This window comes from Lepisma saccharinum, chromosome 6, assembly GCF_977018435.1.
Source record: "Lepisma saccharinum chromosome 6, izLepSacc3.1, whole genome shotgun sequence".
NCBI lineage: Eukaryota > Metazoa > Arthropoda > Insecta > Zygentoma > Lepismatidae > Lepisma > Lepisma saccharinum.
Genome location: NC_139234.1, coordinates 56,700,058 through 56,718,248, shown reverse-complemented (window position 1 = coordinate 56,718,248; position 18,191 = coordinate 56,700,058). Strand labels below are relative to the sequence as shown.

Here is an 18,191-nt window from a genome sequence, read left to right as displayed (position 1 = left end):
CTCTAATAATAATAACATAACAACCCATGTTGTAACAGCCCATAAGGCTTATCGACTGTCAGCCTCACTCCCACCTGCCGAGATGGGAGATCACGGGGGTGACGTGTGGTCAGCATGATGAACCCCAGTCATTGTTGTAGGCTTTTTTTTAAACTTCCAAATTTTATCATGATCATGGGTGACCACCACAAATCCCATACACAGGCCAGAATCTTGTGCTTCCCCAAGTAGACTCGAACCTGTACACGTCCTGTAGCCAGAGTCCTGGGTTTGCACCTTAGACTGCATGGCCATGATGTTGGGCAAGAGAGAACATACAGACAACAATTATAAGCTTTTTCATTATGGACTGTAGAAAAACAGAAAAAAATCAGTTCCACTGTATGATAATGTAGATTTGATTCAAGTGATAGCCAGATTCTTGAAATATTGATTAAAGTATTATCCAACATCCACATATTCCTAACATTTTTCTTTTTTTTGGCCAATTACGTAATACAAATTATGACCTACAAATATACACCTGGACAGCAATTACCTTCACTGTTACCAATGCATGGAGTGCTGCTTCCCACACAAGTGGCAACACTGTTGGATCCCTTTCATCCAAATTACCAAATATCGATGGTACCAGTTGTGAGGCATAATCTGACACAAAATCAGACATCTTGTGGCACAATGACACCAAGGCACAAAACCAAGCTCCTCGTACCTGGAATGATAACATAAGTGCTTTCATGAAAATATTTTGGTTTGTGTACTTCTATATTAACATTGCATATTCAAAAATTACCAGTAGTACTCGCACACAATTTATTACAGTATTTAATCTCTAGCTGCCAGACCTCTCGTACGCCTGTATTCTCATTCACGCCAGCGCAGTTTTAAGCACGTGCTTTTCAAACTTGCCGCAAATTACAAAAAAAAATCGTAACTCAAGAACTAATTGTTGTAGACAGATGAAATCTGTTTTGTTTTCGTTCTTAAAGGCAGGGCTTTTACAGAGGTAAAATTTATACTTTGAGCATCTCCCAATAATTAGTGTTAAACAAAGAAAAAGAAAGTTGAATCTTTTCTTAAAAAAATTGGCATACAGCATGCCCCTCAACAGACTGATACTTCTTGAGTAAAAAATAACATTATGGAAAGTGGCAGTGTAAAAAATAACATTATGTAAAGTGGCAGTGTTGCCAGCTTAGGAAGTTCACTTTTAGAATCAGCCCTATGGACGCTGGATGAATCAAATTTGGATGGAAGCACGACAAAAGACCATTCTCTGAGCATATGTAATGCACGTGTTGCAACTTAGAAAAAAAAAAGGAAATTTTTTGCATAATTACGGAAAATTTCGAACTTTTAGGTTTTTACCCTTGCTTCTCCCCTGGATCTTAATTGTCAGATGTTACTTAAAATATTGCTTTTTACTCATTCTTACATTTAGAATTTAAATTGTTCAAAAAGATGCAGTGGTTCAGCAGTTATAGGCTTTTATCTTCAATTTATCCCGTTGTAACAAAGGAGAAAGTGTTTTTTTTCAAACTGCGCTTGTTAAATAATAGTAACAATGGATGTACTGTTTTGTAATTCCAGTATACAATACCTTCAGATGTAAACTAATGAACAAAAAAGACAGAATTGAAATATAGTGTACAGTTTTCAAGAAATGGCACGTTAATAATTGCCATATGGTAACACGTGGTCGAGGCAAATTTCAACAATTGGGCCTTTGCCCCTGTATCCATCCTGAATCCTTAAGTGTCGGACATTACATAAAATGTTGCTTTTTACACATCCTTCTTGTAGAATTTAAGTTTTTCAAAAAGATGCAGTAGTTTACAAGTTTTTAGAAATCTATCCCAGAATAATATGGTGGTAACAAAGAGAAACAAAGTATTTTTTCACACTTCGCTTGTTAATAGTAGTAAAACATAAAGAATGATAAGAAAGAAAAGAATCACACACACCCTAAACTACAAGACCAAATGCAGTTGAAACTAAACTATGCTTTCCCAGATTTTCACTGTCCTTCCAAATACCTACAAAGCAACATGCTATAATATAAATTTCTCCCACTTTTATATTTCACTGTATTTTTAAGTCATATATCCAACAGACCCTGAAAAACATGTTATCATAATTCATAAGTGTGATCAAAATACTGCACTTTTATGATACTTAAATAGCAGAAGGTTAGTCATGGCAACTATCTTTTCTCTCAAAGTAAAATGATGGCATCACAATATGATCATATGTCCTGGGGAATGTGGCATCCATAGTACGTTGACACATTACTAGATGGCAGTTAATGGGTGATCACTAGGGGCATGCATATTTCGTTTTTGACGAAAAAACGAAATTTGAAAAAACACATTGTAGCGTTAATTTTTCATGTTTTTGAAAGGTGTGAGATGCATTTTGTGACCATGTTTTGTCACGAAATAATGCGAAATGAACTGCAAAAAACGAAATTAACTCTTAAACATGAAATTTACCATTTATATACCGACGCGACACTTTCTGAAGTCTGAAGTATCCTGTGAGTTATGCAATTCCCGGAAAATTGATTAATTCTGCTGTTAATATTGGAGAAGCAAAAATGGACTCCTTTACACAGAAATAAACTTAATACTCTTATAACTACATAAATGTGCTATTAGAAGTGAAATGTTAATTCTGTGGAATAAGTGTAGTTTTTAAATCAAATTTAGGATTATATTCACAATTTTAAAACCAAAATGTCTTTTTATATACCACTTTTCATCCAATTTTTCACCGCTATAACACCGATATTTCATTTTATTTACCGCTTTTGAACCCGAAATTGACTCTGTTTTTGTACCGAAATTTTGCTTTTTCATTTACCAAAAATATGTGCCTCTAGTGATCACACAGAGGATAGTGATAATTCAGTGGTCAACTGGCAAGCAGCTAAGCAGAATGGACATGGTCCAGCATGAACAGCATTCATATATCAAAATGGCCATTTTTCAGGGAAGAAATGATAAGAGGGAGTTGGTGGAAACTGTGGGGGATAATACCCTGCAGTACCGAACTGTCAAGAGGTGGGCAGCAGCATTTCAGCTGCTGAATAGCAATGTGCAGGATCACTATGCAGTCAGAAGATTCAAAAAAAATCATCCCTGAGTGAAGGTGATGGTTAACGTGGCTTATGACGTTAGGGGAGTGGCACAACTGACAGCAGCCTACTCGAGAATCTTGCTGCAGAAACATTTACATTCTGCCATTAGGGACAAACGTTCATAATGCAACAGTGAATACAGCAGTGTGTACAGGAGCCAGTTGAGTGTTGGAAATGGGGCATACTGGAGCATTCACCATACTCACAGAGTGGTCAATCATCTAGATCATAGTTTCTCAATCTATGGGGCACGATCCACTGATGGATCCTGAGGGGGCATTTGGTGGGTCACGAAGTTGTGCTCGAAAATATATTTGCAGCGTCTTAAAAACCCATTACATTTAAATTAAAAAGTATAATGTTTTAACAATTTAAATTCAACCCATGTTGTACGTAATCTAAACTTTACATTTTCATTATTCACTCTCCACCATTGCTTTTTACCGGCATCTCTAAATTTCAGCATGTGTGTTTAGTTAGATTAGAGTAAATTAGTCTTTAAAATAACATATTTACTTTTCTAAAATGAAGTATGTGTAATTTGTTTTAGCAAGTGTAAAAGAGGGCTTTCTAAAGCACTCGATGTTAGCAAAAATATAATTATAAACTGGGTGCACATCTTTACAAGTAATTCTGCTTATGGGTCCCATGAAGTGTAATATCCTTCAAGCTGGGTCCCGGACTGAAAAAGGTTGAGTCCACTGATCTAGATGAATGCTTGGGATACTTCTTGTATGAGCTAAAATATATCTACAATCACTCACTCTCAGACACACAACTACATTGGAGAGGACATACCATTGGCACTTTGTGTTTAGAATATTTCCAAAATTTGGATGAAGACAGTAACTTTTTGTGCATTTCCTCAACCTTGTTCAACTCAGCAAGAGGAAGCTTTTGAAGATAGAGCGAATAACCCTGAAGACTGCTGATAAGGAGTCTCTGGTATTTAGCTTCCATTTCTTCTGCAGGGGTTGTCCTATAAAGAAAAATATTTCAACAAAATTGTGATAAACTATGATCAACATTTAAGGTAAATGTGTCAGAAAAATTGCCTATTTCATGTGACGTAAAAACCTTACACTGACAATCTGAAATCAGATAAATTTTAAATGGAAGAAATTTCTGACATTTGATCCTGGACTAAATATAAAAAATTAAAGCATATTTGAGGACTATGGAATATAAAATAAAAAACAGATCTAACTTCTACACTAATTCCCTTACTGTTACCTCTGCAGAGCAATGGAACAGATTGCCCCCCAAAATCCAAGCCTTCACTTCACAATTGTAACATTCAAAAAATAATAATATTGCACATGTTAAACAATTGGACCTAGAAATTGAATTCCCACAAAACAATACATAAGGTTTAGAGCTCACATAATTTGCTTTCTCTGTATGTGTGTGTGCGCGTGTGTGTGTCTCCAAGTATAGAAACTGTTTTGCTATTATTTTTTAATTTTACTTTTCTGTTATCTTTTTCATTGTATTTAGTAAAAAATAATTACCACTGTAATTAATGGTTAATCAGTGGCATGAGTCCACATGTATAAACTGTTTTACATTTATTTTATTTTTCATTTATCTCTTTTCATTATTAATTGTAAAGAAAAACAATGACCACTGTAATTAACAGTTAAGTGGAAGAGAAGGCATTAGTGCCTTAACTTCGCCATGTGAACAAAGTCATAAATAAATAAATAAAATAAATAAGAATTCTATAAACAAACACAATTATTGATAATGTACATTTTATATTTAAATTCTCCATTTAAAATTACAATTGGAGATGAAGGTAACAATTACATCAAATATTAAAACAATTATTGTCATTATTCATGTGCAAAATTTTATCTACAGAACAACAAAAGAAACGTCCCTACTCACATATTCTAAAAGCAAATTTAAAAAATTCAAAACAGATATTTCACCATACTTACTTTGGATTACTCCAAGTCTGCTCTGTTTGGTTAATTAGACTGTCATAAATGTAATTCAAAATATCATCTTTGCAAAAAATTATAGCCTCGTTGAGTTTTGCTGGAGGAAAGGCACTCTGGAAAATTAATGGGAATCACATTTAACACACTAAAAGCAAATAACTAAAATACTAAACAATAGAAAATATAAGGTTATCAGCAGACCCTAGATTTTTATGTAATATCAAAGTACAAAATATGTAACAATAATTGATAAAATATGTACCAAAATTAGAGTTGCAAAAATGCTGCCTTTTTTAATGGATATTTTTTTTATTTATAAAAAGCAAACTCTTTTTTTTAAAAAAAAAAATTTGGCTTTTAACCAATTTCACTTGAAGTGTTAGTAAACAGTTTTAGAGGTTCTAAATGTCATATTTTGAAACTAGCTAAGTTATATTACATTGTGTAGTAGCCAAAAGACACATATTTTTTATTTCTTCTACAGCATGTTCAAAAACCATGCAACCAAGACTGAATGAACGTAACTTTTGTACAAAAAGTGATAAGAGACAAGAATATTACATTGGGTATTAACTTTGTCTGTGTAGATATTTTTTTAAATATTAAACTAGAAAATCGTGTTGTAGATGAACGTTCAATATGGGCAAAAAGTTACTAAGGTATAAGAAAGTTTTTGCATGAAGTGAAAATAAACATGGATAAGAGACAGCTGTGGAATCAATTGCAACAATTTTCGATGTCTATAGATTTTCTCTCTGGATATTTACCGAATTGATAAAGGAATAGAGTTGGAAGTGGTCTGGAAAAAAAAAACAGCTTTTTTTTCCGCAGCTATTTGGTTTGGCTTTTTCATAAAAGTGTCTCAAATAAATGAAAATACAGTAGTTGGCAGTATTTTTCCTGTTCCATGGTTTTAGTTTATCTCCCTACTGTAAAACAGACACTCCTTTCTAAATATAAAATACAATTTACAATATGAAATTCATTGCTAGACATGAAGTGTTTTCTAAAAAGCTGTCTTTCTTGAACGGGTGGTTCTTTCAGAGTGTCATCTTCATATTTTGACAGGCTTATTAAATATATTGTAGAGATATGGAGACCATTAAACCGAGAAAACCTCGTCATGTTAATATTCACACTTGTTTATTTCCTGAACTTGTCCGACCAGCGAGTGATCCCAAGAATGCGCTAGCTTGTAACTTCCGTAAAACCAGGAACTGGAAAGGCAAACGCGTGGATCTAAACAGGATCTACCGCGTTTGAAAGGTTTAACAACCTTTCGACGCCTAGAATGATAAAAGCAAGCTCCTACCCGGAGCTAGCTCTCTTTTGATTCTGACACTCATCGACGCTACATGGATAACTAGTCCGATTACTTTACAACACGTTACACTGCTAACTACGACGATGGAACACTGAGTTACCGCTGCCTAGCATGCTACAAGGCGCAAGGGATCGCTTGGCTTGGTGAACTGAGGGTCGCTGGATAGAACCTTGGAACTGTCACGATTCGGTCTGCGAGAAGCATTAGGACAAGACATCACACACATCTACCAGGTATGAACAAGCGTGAATAACCTTACACCAACTTTCCATATCTCTACCCTCCTAACGGAGCAGGTTCAGCCATCAGATATTATTAAGCTCTACCTAAATGTTTAAATGAAACTTCCCTGTGACCTCAGAGCCCAGGTAAAACGGGCTTACAACATGGTGGAGTTGCTTCAGGCCCTTTTTGCAATTAAGTACCCTCCTGTACAAATTGCTTTACATTAAATTATTCTCTCCCCCCCTCCCTCCCACTTTGGGAGCATTTTTAAAGTCAATTTTTAGTAATTCCAATTCATACTCCCACAGTACGCTTAAGATGCGTCAGACCCAGTGACAATTTTGTGTATTACCCTATGGAAAATAACCCCTCTTTTTCTTTTATGCCGAGCCCCCCCCCCTTTTTCAACAAAAATCTAGTTCTTCTGCATAACATGTATTCAAGCATCATTCACACAGGAATGAGAACACTTGCTTATACTTATTTGACCAGCGATATATTAATGACATAAATAACTGTATACCCATACTTTCATTTGTTCTTTGGTCAGCACGACGAACCTTCGTTTATGAATACGTCACAGATAGCGTTGCATGAACACCTAGATTCCTCCCTCGACCAAATCATAGAGTTAGCAACTGCAGTCACGGCAAATCCAATAAATTCACGTCCTTTATCCCCAATTCCCTCCACTCCACTAACACGGTTAAGGTCTGCTAATAGAAATTACCCTCAATTTGTTCTTGGACTAGCAACACCCGACAAAAATCAACCTCAGCCCTTAGCAAGTACCCCAGCTCCCGTTTCAACTTCCTCTAACACTGTTAATAATTCTGGTAACGTAGCTGTACAAATTTCCACCACTAACATGGCCACCCCAATCCCCACTGCATTATACCCGGCACCATTTAGCGGAAATGACCCTAAGCACATTGACTCATTTTTCCTTAAGTTTCAAAATGTAGCACACGCCGCAGGATGGACGGAAGCTAAGCGTAAAGAGATGTTACCTTTATTTTTGACGGACACCGCTTTAACTTATTTTCATGACATACAGAAACAACCCAATTTTGTAGACTTGACATACACCCATATCAAAGACGAGCTAAGTACGTTATTCAAGGGATCATACCTGTCAGCAGATCCTGTACAGATAATACTCCAAAGAAAACAAGTGGTAACCGAACCCATTCACACCTACGTTATTGCTAAAAAGGCATTAGTCCAGCAATACTTCCCGAACGCCACTGAAGAACAAACTCTCTCTTACATCATCACGGGACTGCGAGCCAAATACATTGGCTGTTTAACCAACAAGCATTTTGCTAGAACAGAAGAATTAATTGCCCACCTACAGAATTTCGAACGCCAGCAGTCATTAATTAATTCCCGTATGTTGGAAGAGAAATTGGAAATTGATCAGGCCATCGCTCAGGCGAGCTTGCCCCAGACATTCATCCCGACACCACTTCACAGCTGTTCGCATGCACAGGTCTATTCCCCCCTCCCCAGTAATTCTCACAACCCGACTCAGCAGTTTGTGTCATACAACCAGTGTCCATCTCCTTTTCTCCCACCATCGACACATCAAGTCCAAAGTCTACAGTCCAATCCGGCTCTCGTAAATAGTTCCCACACAGTGTATCAAGGAATGTATCATATACCGAGTTCTGATAGTGCCCGCTGTGCGGCGACACCAGCCGTACCCAGAGTAGAACACGCTCCAAGTGCTACCTCTGGTGACGAAATAAACAAACTTTCGTCACAAATCTCGACGTTAGCTCTGCACTCAACCGAAGAGATGAACGCAAGTTCTCTCTTCAATCTTTGCTCAAATGTGCTGGAATTTGCGAAAACGGCTAATCAAAACGCACATAACAGAGGTTTCAACAAGGGGAATACTAACTCTTCCTACAGAAATAATAATAATCATAGAGCTAATCACAGAGGTAACTTTCGATCGAACTCTCGAGGCCAATTCAGAGGTCATAGTAACAAGAGGTTTCAACGTCGAGATCAGGCTAATCGCGACGATGCAAATACCTCAGCCTGTAAGTTCTGTGGTCGTTATAATCACGAGAGCGACAACTGCTTTTACAAGCCACAACGAGACAGTGCTTTAAACTAAAATCGTCTTCGACTTGCAGGGACGAAATCGAAGATAATAGCAGATTAGATAAAGTTCCTATAATTGAGAGAAATGGCCTATACTTTATTAATAGTAGCATACAAGGAAAACAGGTAGATTTACTTATTGACGTGGGTTCCCAAATCTCAATTTATCCCTCCCATCTTCTCCCTACTGAAAGAAAAACATACAAGGTACAATCCACAATCCAAGGTGTGTCCGGATCGAAACTGAGTGTGTCTGAAATTGTAGTGCTTCCTATCATAATTGGAAAGCGTAAATATTCGCACCCATTTAGAATAGTAGATTCAACTAACGTCCCTCCCCTTTTAGGAAATGACTTTTTACGAACGCAGAGGTGCGAAATGTCATTAAAAGACAATACAGTAACTCTTTGTCATTTAGGACGTACTCCAAATTATAGTATTTTAAGATCAAAGTACAAGACTCACCAGCTGTCGCATGACATATTTACCCAAATTGAGAATGTAAATGTGTATGAGGGAAAAGCTACCCTTTCAAACACAGTTCAGTTAAGTCCACGATCCAAGACTTATATCAATTTGAACATTACCACTACGACACCTAATACCCATAAGCCTGTACTTTTTACACCATCTGCTTCCCTTATGAGCCAGCATCCAGTAGTCCTTCCCAATGCTGCAGTAAACCCGCAGTCACCTGTCATTCACATACACAACCCTACGGAAACCACAATCACTTTGGAAAGTGACACAATATTAGGCAAAATATCGACATGTGAAATTTTAACTGACGTTACTTCCGTTTGGGAAAAAAGTGAAGATGTTGCATTTTCATACTCTTGTAATGAAAATACTACAGTAAAGCAACAACTTAGTGAAAGTCAAAAGAAATTTGACCCCTCCCTCCTCACAGTTAACCCTGATATTCCCCGAGAAGAAAGAGAAAAAATCCTAAAGCTCGCATACACGTATGCAGATATTTTTCTCTGGCCAGGGGATAAATTGACGAAAACTAATGTTTTGGAATACGATATCAAACTGACAGATGACACCCCAGTGTATGCCAAAACCTACAATATTCCTTTTCATTACCGAGAACCCATGAAACAGGAAGTTCAGAAATTACTAGACCAAGGTGTTATAGAGCGCTGTGAAGGGAGTCCCTACCGACACCCAGTCCTATTAGTTAAGAAACCCAATGGGACTTACCGTTTTATTTCTGATTTGCGCGCGCTTAATGACATAATAGCTCCGATTTCCTTACAATCCCCAGACATAAAAACCATCATGACAGAGATGGCTGGAAAGAAATATTACTCAATTTTAGATATGTCCAGTGCATTTTTTCAGGTTGCATTAACAGAACGTTCTAAAGCCGCCTTTTCTATTAACAATCTGGGTAGTTTTAGGTATGCTAGGTTATGCCAGGGATTGAAAACATCCCCCGGCGTAATGAACCGCGTAAGCGAACTTGCCCTTAGCGGAATAGACAGTTCAGAACTTTCTGTTTACACTCATGATATTATTATTTACAGTTCAAATCTCCCACACATGCTTAACATTCTGGACAGAGTGTTTCAAAAGTTACGAACAGCATCCCTTAAATTATCACCCTCTAAGTGCAAGCTCGCTTTTACCGAAGTAAAAGTCCTTGGTAACTTGGTATCTCAAAAGGGAGTTAAGATTTCAGAACACATTCTTAAAGCTATTTTGGAATATCCCACCCCTACCACCAAACGCAAGCTTCGTAGTTTTCTAGGACTTGTCAATTTCATTCGACGATTTGTGCAAGGTTTTGCAGGACCAACAGAATGTTTATTCAAGCTTCTTAAAAAGAATGTTAAGTTTCAATGGACTGATGAACACCAGAAAAGCTTCGAAACACTGAAAGAAATGATCACGTCCGCCCCTATCCTCCGCCCTTATGACCCTAAACGCCCCTCATATGTATACATTGATGCGAGCGGAATTGGGATCGGAGGATCGCTGTTACAGCCTGATGACGAAGGAAATTTACATCCATGTGCCTATTGTTCACGAGCCTTAACAGACACAGAGAAAAGAGCTGACACATTTTCACTCGAAATTGCAGGTGCATATTATGTTTTGAAAACTTTCAAATTTTTTCTTATGAATCAACATTTTGTGGTTCTCACAGACAATAAAGCCTTATCCTATCTTCGTTCAACTAAACACCATAGTTCTATTTTAGGAAGAAGAGCCCTTTATTTTCAGAATTTTGATTTCGAAATAAGGCATGTCAGCGCTAGTAAAAATGAACTTACGGATGCACTCTCCCGTGCAAGTTTACCGCTTGACAAGACTAATCATGACAAGAAAGAAGATGATGATGATGATGATGACTTATTTTTTCATCAAGTATTTCATGCACAAGCAGCAGATTTTGATATTAGTTCAGAACAACGTAAAGACCCCTATTTAAGAGACATTATTGACGTATTAGAAAACAAAGATAAAGCTAGTGACCCTAAACTAGAAAAGCTTTCGTATTCTTATGTACTCAAAAATGGAGTGTCATACAGGACTAATAAAATCAAAACTGGTAATAGGGATAGACTTTGTATTCCCCATGCATTAAGAAATCAAGTTTTCGATGTTATTCATGCACACAAAATGAATGGAAGTCATCAAGGTGCACAAAAGACATATAATTTAATGCTTATGCGCTACTTTTTCCCTAATATGAAGAAATTTGTGTACGATAAGGTTCGACATTGCATCCCTTGTCAGATTTCAAAGAAACCACAAGGTTCTAAACCGCATACGCTGCAAACATTTCAACCAGCCGAAATTCCTTTCCAACGAATTCATATTGACGTATGTGGTCCTTTAGTCTCTTCAAAAACGCACAAATACAAATATTTCCTATCAGTAGTCGATAGTTGTACAAGGTATGTAATTACAGCTCCTTTGGCTAATCACGATGCACAAAACATAGCAACAGCCCTAGTTGAGAAAGTCTTTTTAGTCCATGGCATCCCGGAAACGATCTATTTAGATCGTTCAACACCCAATTCAAGTTTACTCTTACGAGAGTTAGCCAATATTACAGGTGTACAACTAAAATATGTAGATACTTGTGCCCATTTCATGAATGGACTAGTTGAAAGTTCATTTAGTTACTTGAAGAAAGTTATGAGAGTTTTTGTGTTAGAAAAGAAGGATTCATGGTGTGACTATTTAGCTAGCGCAGCGTTCAGCCACAACGTTACAATCCATTCTGGATCCCTCCAGAGCCCGTATTTTACTTTGTTTGGCTACAACCCAAGGATCTTAGCTGACGCTGTCCTTCCTTCGAACCCCAACAATGTTTCCCAGACGAACGAACAGAGACTTGAACTCCTGACCTCCATACGTAAGACCGCACACGACAACTTGAATAAGCGTTACGAACAGCAGAAAAAGTACATAGACAGCACTTCTAGGAAAATACAATACTCACCAGGACAACATGTATGGATTCTAGATGCCACTCCAACTCCAGGCGTGTCAAAAGCCTTTGCGTCCTCTTATAAGTATAAAGGAACTATTCTTCGCAAAGTTAATGAGAATTCCTACGAAGTAACTTACATCGCCGGCAGGAATAAACAAAAGACTGACACTATTACTATTTCTAGACTCAAAGCCCGCTACGACTAGTGCCATGATAACCCCACTAACATTCATTAACACGCCACTCCGTTGTCACTCGCTTTAGCCTCCTCGCTCCTCGTTGCGTACATTGCACATGCTAGCATGATCCAGCATTTTCTCACGCTCATCCACCTCCCCCCCCCCCCTTCCTTCCACTTCTCGTGCACGCACTGCATTTCTGCGTTAGAACGAACTCATTTTATTTTTAATACAACATGGTTATTTTTATTTTTAACAAGGTCAGGATTACAGAATGCTATCTCAATCGTCGGAACATTTATAATACATCTCTTGCCTAATAATTATTTTTTTTTACAGATATTTTAATGTTATTATATATTTTGCGATTAAACGCATAGTAATAGTCAGAACATATCACTTAGCTGATTTGACTAATAAGTACTTAGTGTGTTTATGATTCTAACTAGCAAATATTTTTTTTTTTCCCCATTTGCTGGTACATATACGCTCAAATGAAGAAAAAAGTACAAAGAAATAAAGAACGAATGAACTAAGATAGAACAAGATCAATGATTTAAAGAACAAATGAACTGCGTAGAACTTGCTTGAACATGTGGCTTATTGGCCATAGCAATTTTTTTTTATTTACGCTCAGGTGTACCGCGAACTGCTTCTTGGAAAGCTGCAATGCACTAAATATGTTAATAAAGCATATAATAAAATAGGCAAATGTTCCCACTCTCTCCTTTAATTTTATAGTTCAAATATTGATAGCATACAACATGGTATAGCTCATATCCCATGAAATTACAAACTTACTTTATTTTTCAATGAACTATTACACAAATCTATTACTTACTCTTTTTCACTTCTTTTTCAATTATTTTTTTTTAGCAGCGAATCGAAGGCGCTTAAACCTTTGTCCACAATACACGTAAAATTCTTGCAATTGTTTTTATAAACGACATTTACACATATTACAGAAGGAAATGTCTCGTAATCACTTAGTTCGTTCTATTATCGCTGAATTCTCCTTTCTTTTCTCATTTCATTCCGGCTAGGCCGATTATTCCACCTATTCCCCCCCCATTCCCCCCCGGCGAACTTTCCTTACAACATGGAATTATTCCACCTACTGCCCCCCTCGTTGCCCCGGCGAACTTTTCCTCAGGTAAACCTGTTAATCATAAACAGGCCCCCTTAAAAACTCTACATCATATAAGTAATAACGCCCCTTCGCCGTCATTCAAATTAGATATTACCTCCCCTCCCCCCAAAATAATTCACCAGTTTTAACTGAAAGTCCCTTTTCAATCGATTTTATAACCCGTCATCACTTATTGTAACTCTGCTCCACTACCTTTTGCTTTTTCCTAATTTTTCCCTTTTTTTGCGCTTGTTTCATTTTCATCGCCACGGATGTTACCGGACCCATGACGCCCTCGGCTTGTACCATCGAGCGACAGACCTAGGCTCATCGCAGAGACCGACGACGATCTTGTGGAGTTCCAGCACCAACAAGGACCCGTTCCCGTCTGGACCGCATGGCTGATTTTTCCATCTTCCACGCCGCGACCCAGATGTGGAGTGCTTTACCCAGGACGTTTCTTGCCCCGAAGCGCCATCGAAAATTTGACTTCCAGACTGCCCTCCCATGACGATCTACATCGACAAGGCCCCGCCCACTGAGTGCATTGTGCTCTTGTTTCCTGACGTCATATGATGCATATGTTATTTTTCATCGGCTACAAGTGTTCCGGTGCTCAGCTACTTCAAGTACTGTAAGGCACACGCTATTAGTACAAACATATGTCATTTACAGTGCCAAAGTTTGTGCCCATGAATGCTACCCATATTGGATACGTCTCTTTCTTTTTTTTTTTTTTTACAGTCAGCTGCACAGCACGTCCAGCCTATGACGGCATGCAGTTTACAATGTTGCCATAATAACATACCTCAAGGCTCCACCCAGCATCGTGTATGTTCCGCCGAGTGTACTTTGAACTCAGCAAACAGTGAATACCACCACGTGTGGTTCCCGGCGTTTCCTCACACTGTGCTGACATGTGTTTTTTTTTTATTGTGCTGTCATCACTCAATCAAAACTAGTTCAATGTCACACTTATGTAATTATTTTTCTCCATGCCTCAAGACTTAGTTATTGTGCTCGTACTTTTTGAGTATATAAGAGGCTATGACCTACAATTTTTTTTTTTTTTATTATTCTACGTGTTTTTATATATTTTTTTCTCAACGGTGTTTGGTGCCACGATATGATATGACTCTTCTGGTGATTTCAATTTTTTTTTTATGGTGATGCGATTCTTCTAGTGATTTACTGTATTGGTTTTCTACGAGTTTGATTTGTTAATAAATCCTAATTTTTAAATATAACCTACTCCGGACGAGGTAGTCGACCATCACAGAGTGGTTCGATTATTTCAACAAGGGGAATGTAGAGATATGGAGACCATTAAACCGAGAAAACCTCGTCATGTTAATATTCACACTTGTTTATTTCCTGAACTTGTCCGACCAGCGAGTGATCCCAAGAATGCGCTAGCTTGTAACTTCCGTAAAACCAGGAACTGGAAAGGCAAACGCGTGGATCTAAACAGGATCTACCGCGTTTGAAAGGTTTAACAACCTTTCGACGCCTAGAATGATAAAAGCAAGCTCCTACCCGGAGCTAGCTCTCTTTTGATTCTGACACTCATCGACGCTACATGGATAACTAGTCCGATTACTTTACAACACGTTACACTGCTAACTACGACGATGGAACACTGAGTTACCGCTGCCTAGCATGCTACAAGGCGCAAGGGATCGCTTGGCTTGGTGAACTGAGGGTCGCAGGATAGAACCTTGGAACTGTCACGATTCGGTCTGCGAGAAGCATTAGGACAAGACATCACACACATCTACCAGGTATGAACAAGCGTGAATAACCTTACACCAACTTTCCATATCTCTACCCTCCTAACGGAGCAGGTTCAGCCATCAGATATTATTAAGCTCTACCTAAATGTTTAAATGAAACTTCCCTGTGACCTCAGAGCCCAGGTAAAACGGGCTTACAACAATATCTATGTAGCATAAACATATTCACATAACTAGAGTAGTTTTGTAAATGTTTTTAATAGAATCTAATAGTATGTTATGATTTTCAACATTTGAATTTGTCATACGAACACATACATGAAGCAAAAAAGAAAATATTGCTCTACATTTTGAAAATTTAGTATAGATCTCTTTACATTAAATTTTGTGTTCAGTAAATATATTTGTATTCTAGCTCTCCAGTACATCATGTATAATTTGCTTAAATGGTCGCTAAATCTGGTCATAGAGCAACTAGTGACGCATTTTGGCTGCTTGTTGCAGAGGTTCTCAATGTTTGTGAGACCACAGCTCAGTACATTTATTTCTTACAAGTCGATGCCCTGATCCCAACAATTTCAACCATAAGTACATTTCTGATCTTTAAAATTTGTACGAAAATTAATATTAATATATCAACTATGGCATAATCATAAAGAGTAATAAATAGTTCAATAATGTATAGACTTGTTGTCAAATATAAAATTAGATTTAAAGTAGTTGTGAACACCTGGGTGCACCTCCTAGGAGAGCAAGTCCTTGGAGAAGATGATGGTAGGTTGGAATAAGCAAGTCCTTCAATGAAAAGGGAGGCTCAGACCTTGGGCACTGCATTAAAACTAAAGCAAATAAGACTGGATGCAAATGGCAAAAAAAATATCTAATAAAGAAATGTGGACTGGATCTACAGTTTGAAATCCGATCCGAAGCACTCTGCCTCAACTGAGGATTGAACCTGAAACCCCTTCTTATTACAAGGCAACAGCATTATATTACTCCACTTCAGAGGCCCATTCATGATTATAAAAGGAACCTTCTATCAAAAAGCCGGACTTTTTCCAACAGTTCTTGTAATTTGTTCTCTGTGATTTACAGGCTCAATTACATCTTATTCTCCGATGAAGTAGCTAACAATCTTGTTAAGTATAGAGAACATTCAGACCGAAGCAACACATGACAGTGGGGAGTGTCACACTGAAGTGACAAGTGGCCCTTCAGTCTAAGCAAGCATCCACCACACATGCACAAACAAGACTGAGGTGACCTGTTGGATGCCATTGAAGGAGCTTTTAGACTGAAGTCACAGATGACAAGCAACACAGTCTCCGTCAGTATAAAGCAAAACATTCACCATACATGCAAGAACAACAGACCGAAGCGGTACAATGCACGCCATTCAGAAAACAGTCTAGTCCAAGCAACATGCAAACAGCATGAGCAGCTTGTTGTTGCACTTCGGTTCAAAAGGTTGATTGGATTACTGAGGGTCTGCTTCCAAGTATGAAAGTTCTCTGAGAGAAAACGGTACAGGCCAAGTAACAAATGACACTTGCAGCTTATTTTGCTTCGGTTCGAAAGGTTGCATTTACTTCTAAGGGTTGGTTTCCAAAAACCACATGTTGCTTCCATCTGAAACCTCTGTTAAACAACATATATACACACATTCACGTAACACATATACTTCAGCATATGTGTTGTGAACAGTAAAGATTTTTAATTGTCTCGAAACATCGAGTATTTTGATATATTTGTTTCATATTTTATGACATCAACATTTAAATTGAGACACAAACATGTAAAAGCTTGTTTTAAGTACATTTAATAGTCAGATGTACTCATCAGGACTACATGCTTAATTGTAACCCTAGCTTACCCATGATGTACAAGAAACTTACATACCGGGGGCAACTCATAGGCCCACACGTCTCACTAATTTACTTTACCCTACAGAAGGGGCCAGTCGCTTCCCTTAAACGTAGCTAACTCAAGGAGTAGGCTCACAAATAAGTAAGTAAAATAGCTTTTATACAATATTTTTATTGTGTTCTTAATAGAAATATTTTTTAATATTTAATATTGTGAGTAATACGCAGCAAATCCAATATGAATTACTCAATTAGTGTTCAGATAAAAGAAGAGACTTGAAATTTATCATACAAAAGATAGTTAGGTTAGTTTAATGTTCAAAAAATATCCACATGGACAACATTAATACCCCACATAAGATTCATGTCTCTACCACTTTTTGTACAAAAGTTATGAAAAGCCAAAAATCTTGGTTGTGTGACTTTTTGGATACCCTGTAGTTATTAATTTTTTTTCCCTTATGTGAGAGTATGTATGTGCCTACCCAATGCCATAGTGGTAACTCTTTTGTTTTTTGATTTAGTTTTATTTTACTTCGTGTTTTGTGCCTCTTGGCTAATTTGCGAAGATGGGGATGAGTGATGAAATGATGAAATTAATTGATGAATGGACATTCACAAACAACCAAACCCCACCGGGATTCGAACCCCGGACCCTTGGCGTCGCAGCGCGATGTGCTAACCACTCGGCCACAGGGTCGGGCGGTAACTCTTTTGTCTTGTAATGAATGAGTACCAGGATTGTTCTTCAGTGGAGACATATTGCATAAAGATTCAGATTCCATTTTAAAACTGTATGCCCAGTCCTGATTAGACTTTCTGAGCATACACTTTCTGAACTTAAAACAAACTTTCACATGTTTGTGCAATCGATATCAGAAAAAAATGAAGCAAATGTTACTATTAAACTATCAGATCTTTCAGGACAATTAAACCTTTACTATCCACACATATTCATATATACCCCATTTAATGTTTATAATCAATATGCTACTACAAGGGAGATTTAGATCCCAAAGTAACTTACAATTGTGAGTACTGTTGCGGGAAAAAATATAAAAGAATGAGCCTTCCTGATGGCATAA

At 37.6% G+C, this 18,191-nt stretch overlaps 1 protein-coding gene across 3 annotated transcripts in view; it reads right to left on the bottom strand.

Moving 5' to 3' along the window:
- The window catches only part of Ltn1 (E3 ubiquitin-protein ligase listerin), a 123,071-nt gene that overhangs the window by 91,598 nt on the left and 13,282 nt on the right, over positions 1–18,191 (bottom strand). For all 3 annotated transcript variants that reach the window (XM_083123974.1, XM_083123975.1, XM_083123976.1), the window contains exons 4-6: positions 5,083–5,198; positions 3,938–4,118; positions 539–712 (exon numbers count right to left, since the gene is read on the bottom strand). In XM_083123974.1, the coding sequence (XP_082980100.1) occupies positions 539–712; positions 3,938–4,118; positions 5,083–5,198 (471 nt within the window). The remainder of the gene's footprint in view (positions 1–538; positions 713–3,937; positions 4,119–5,082; positions 5,199–18,191) is intronic.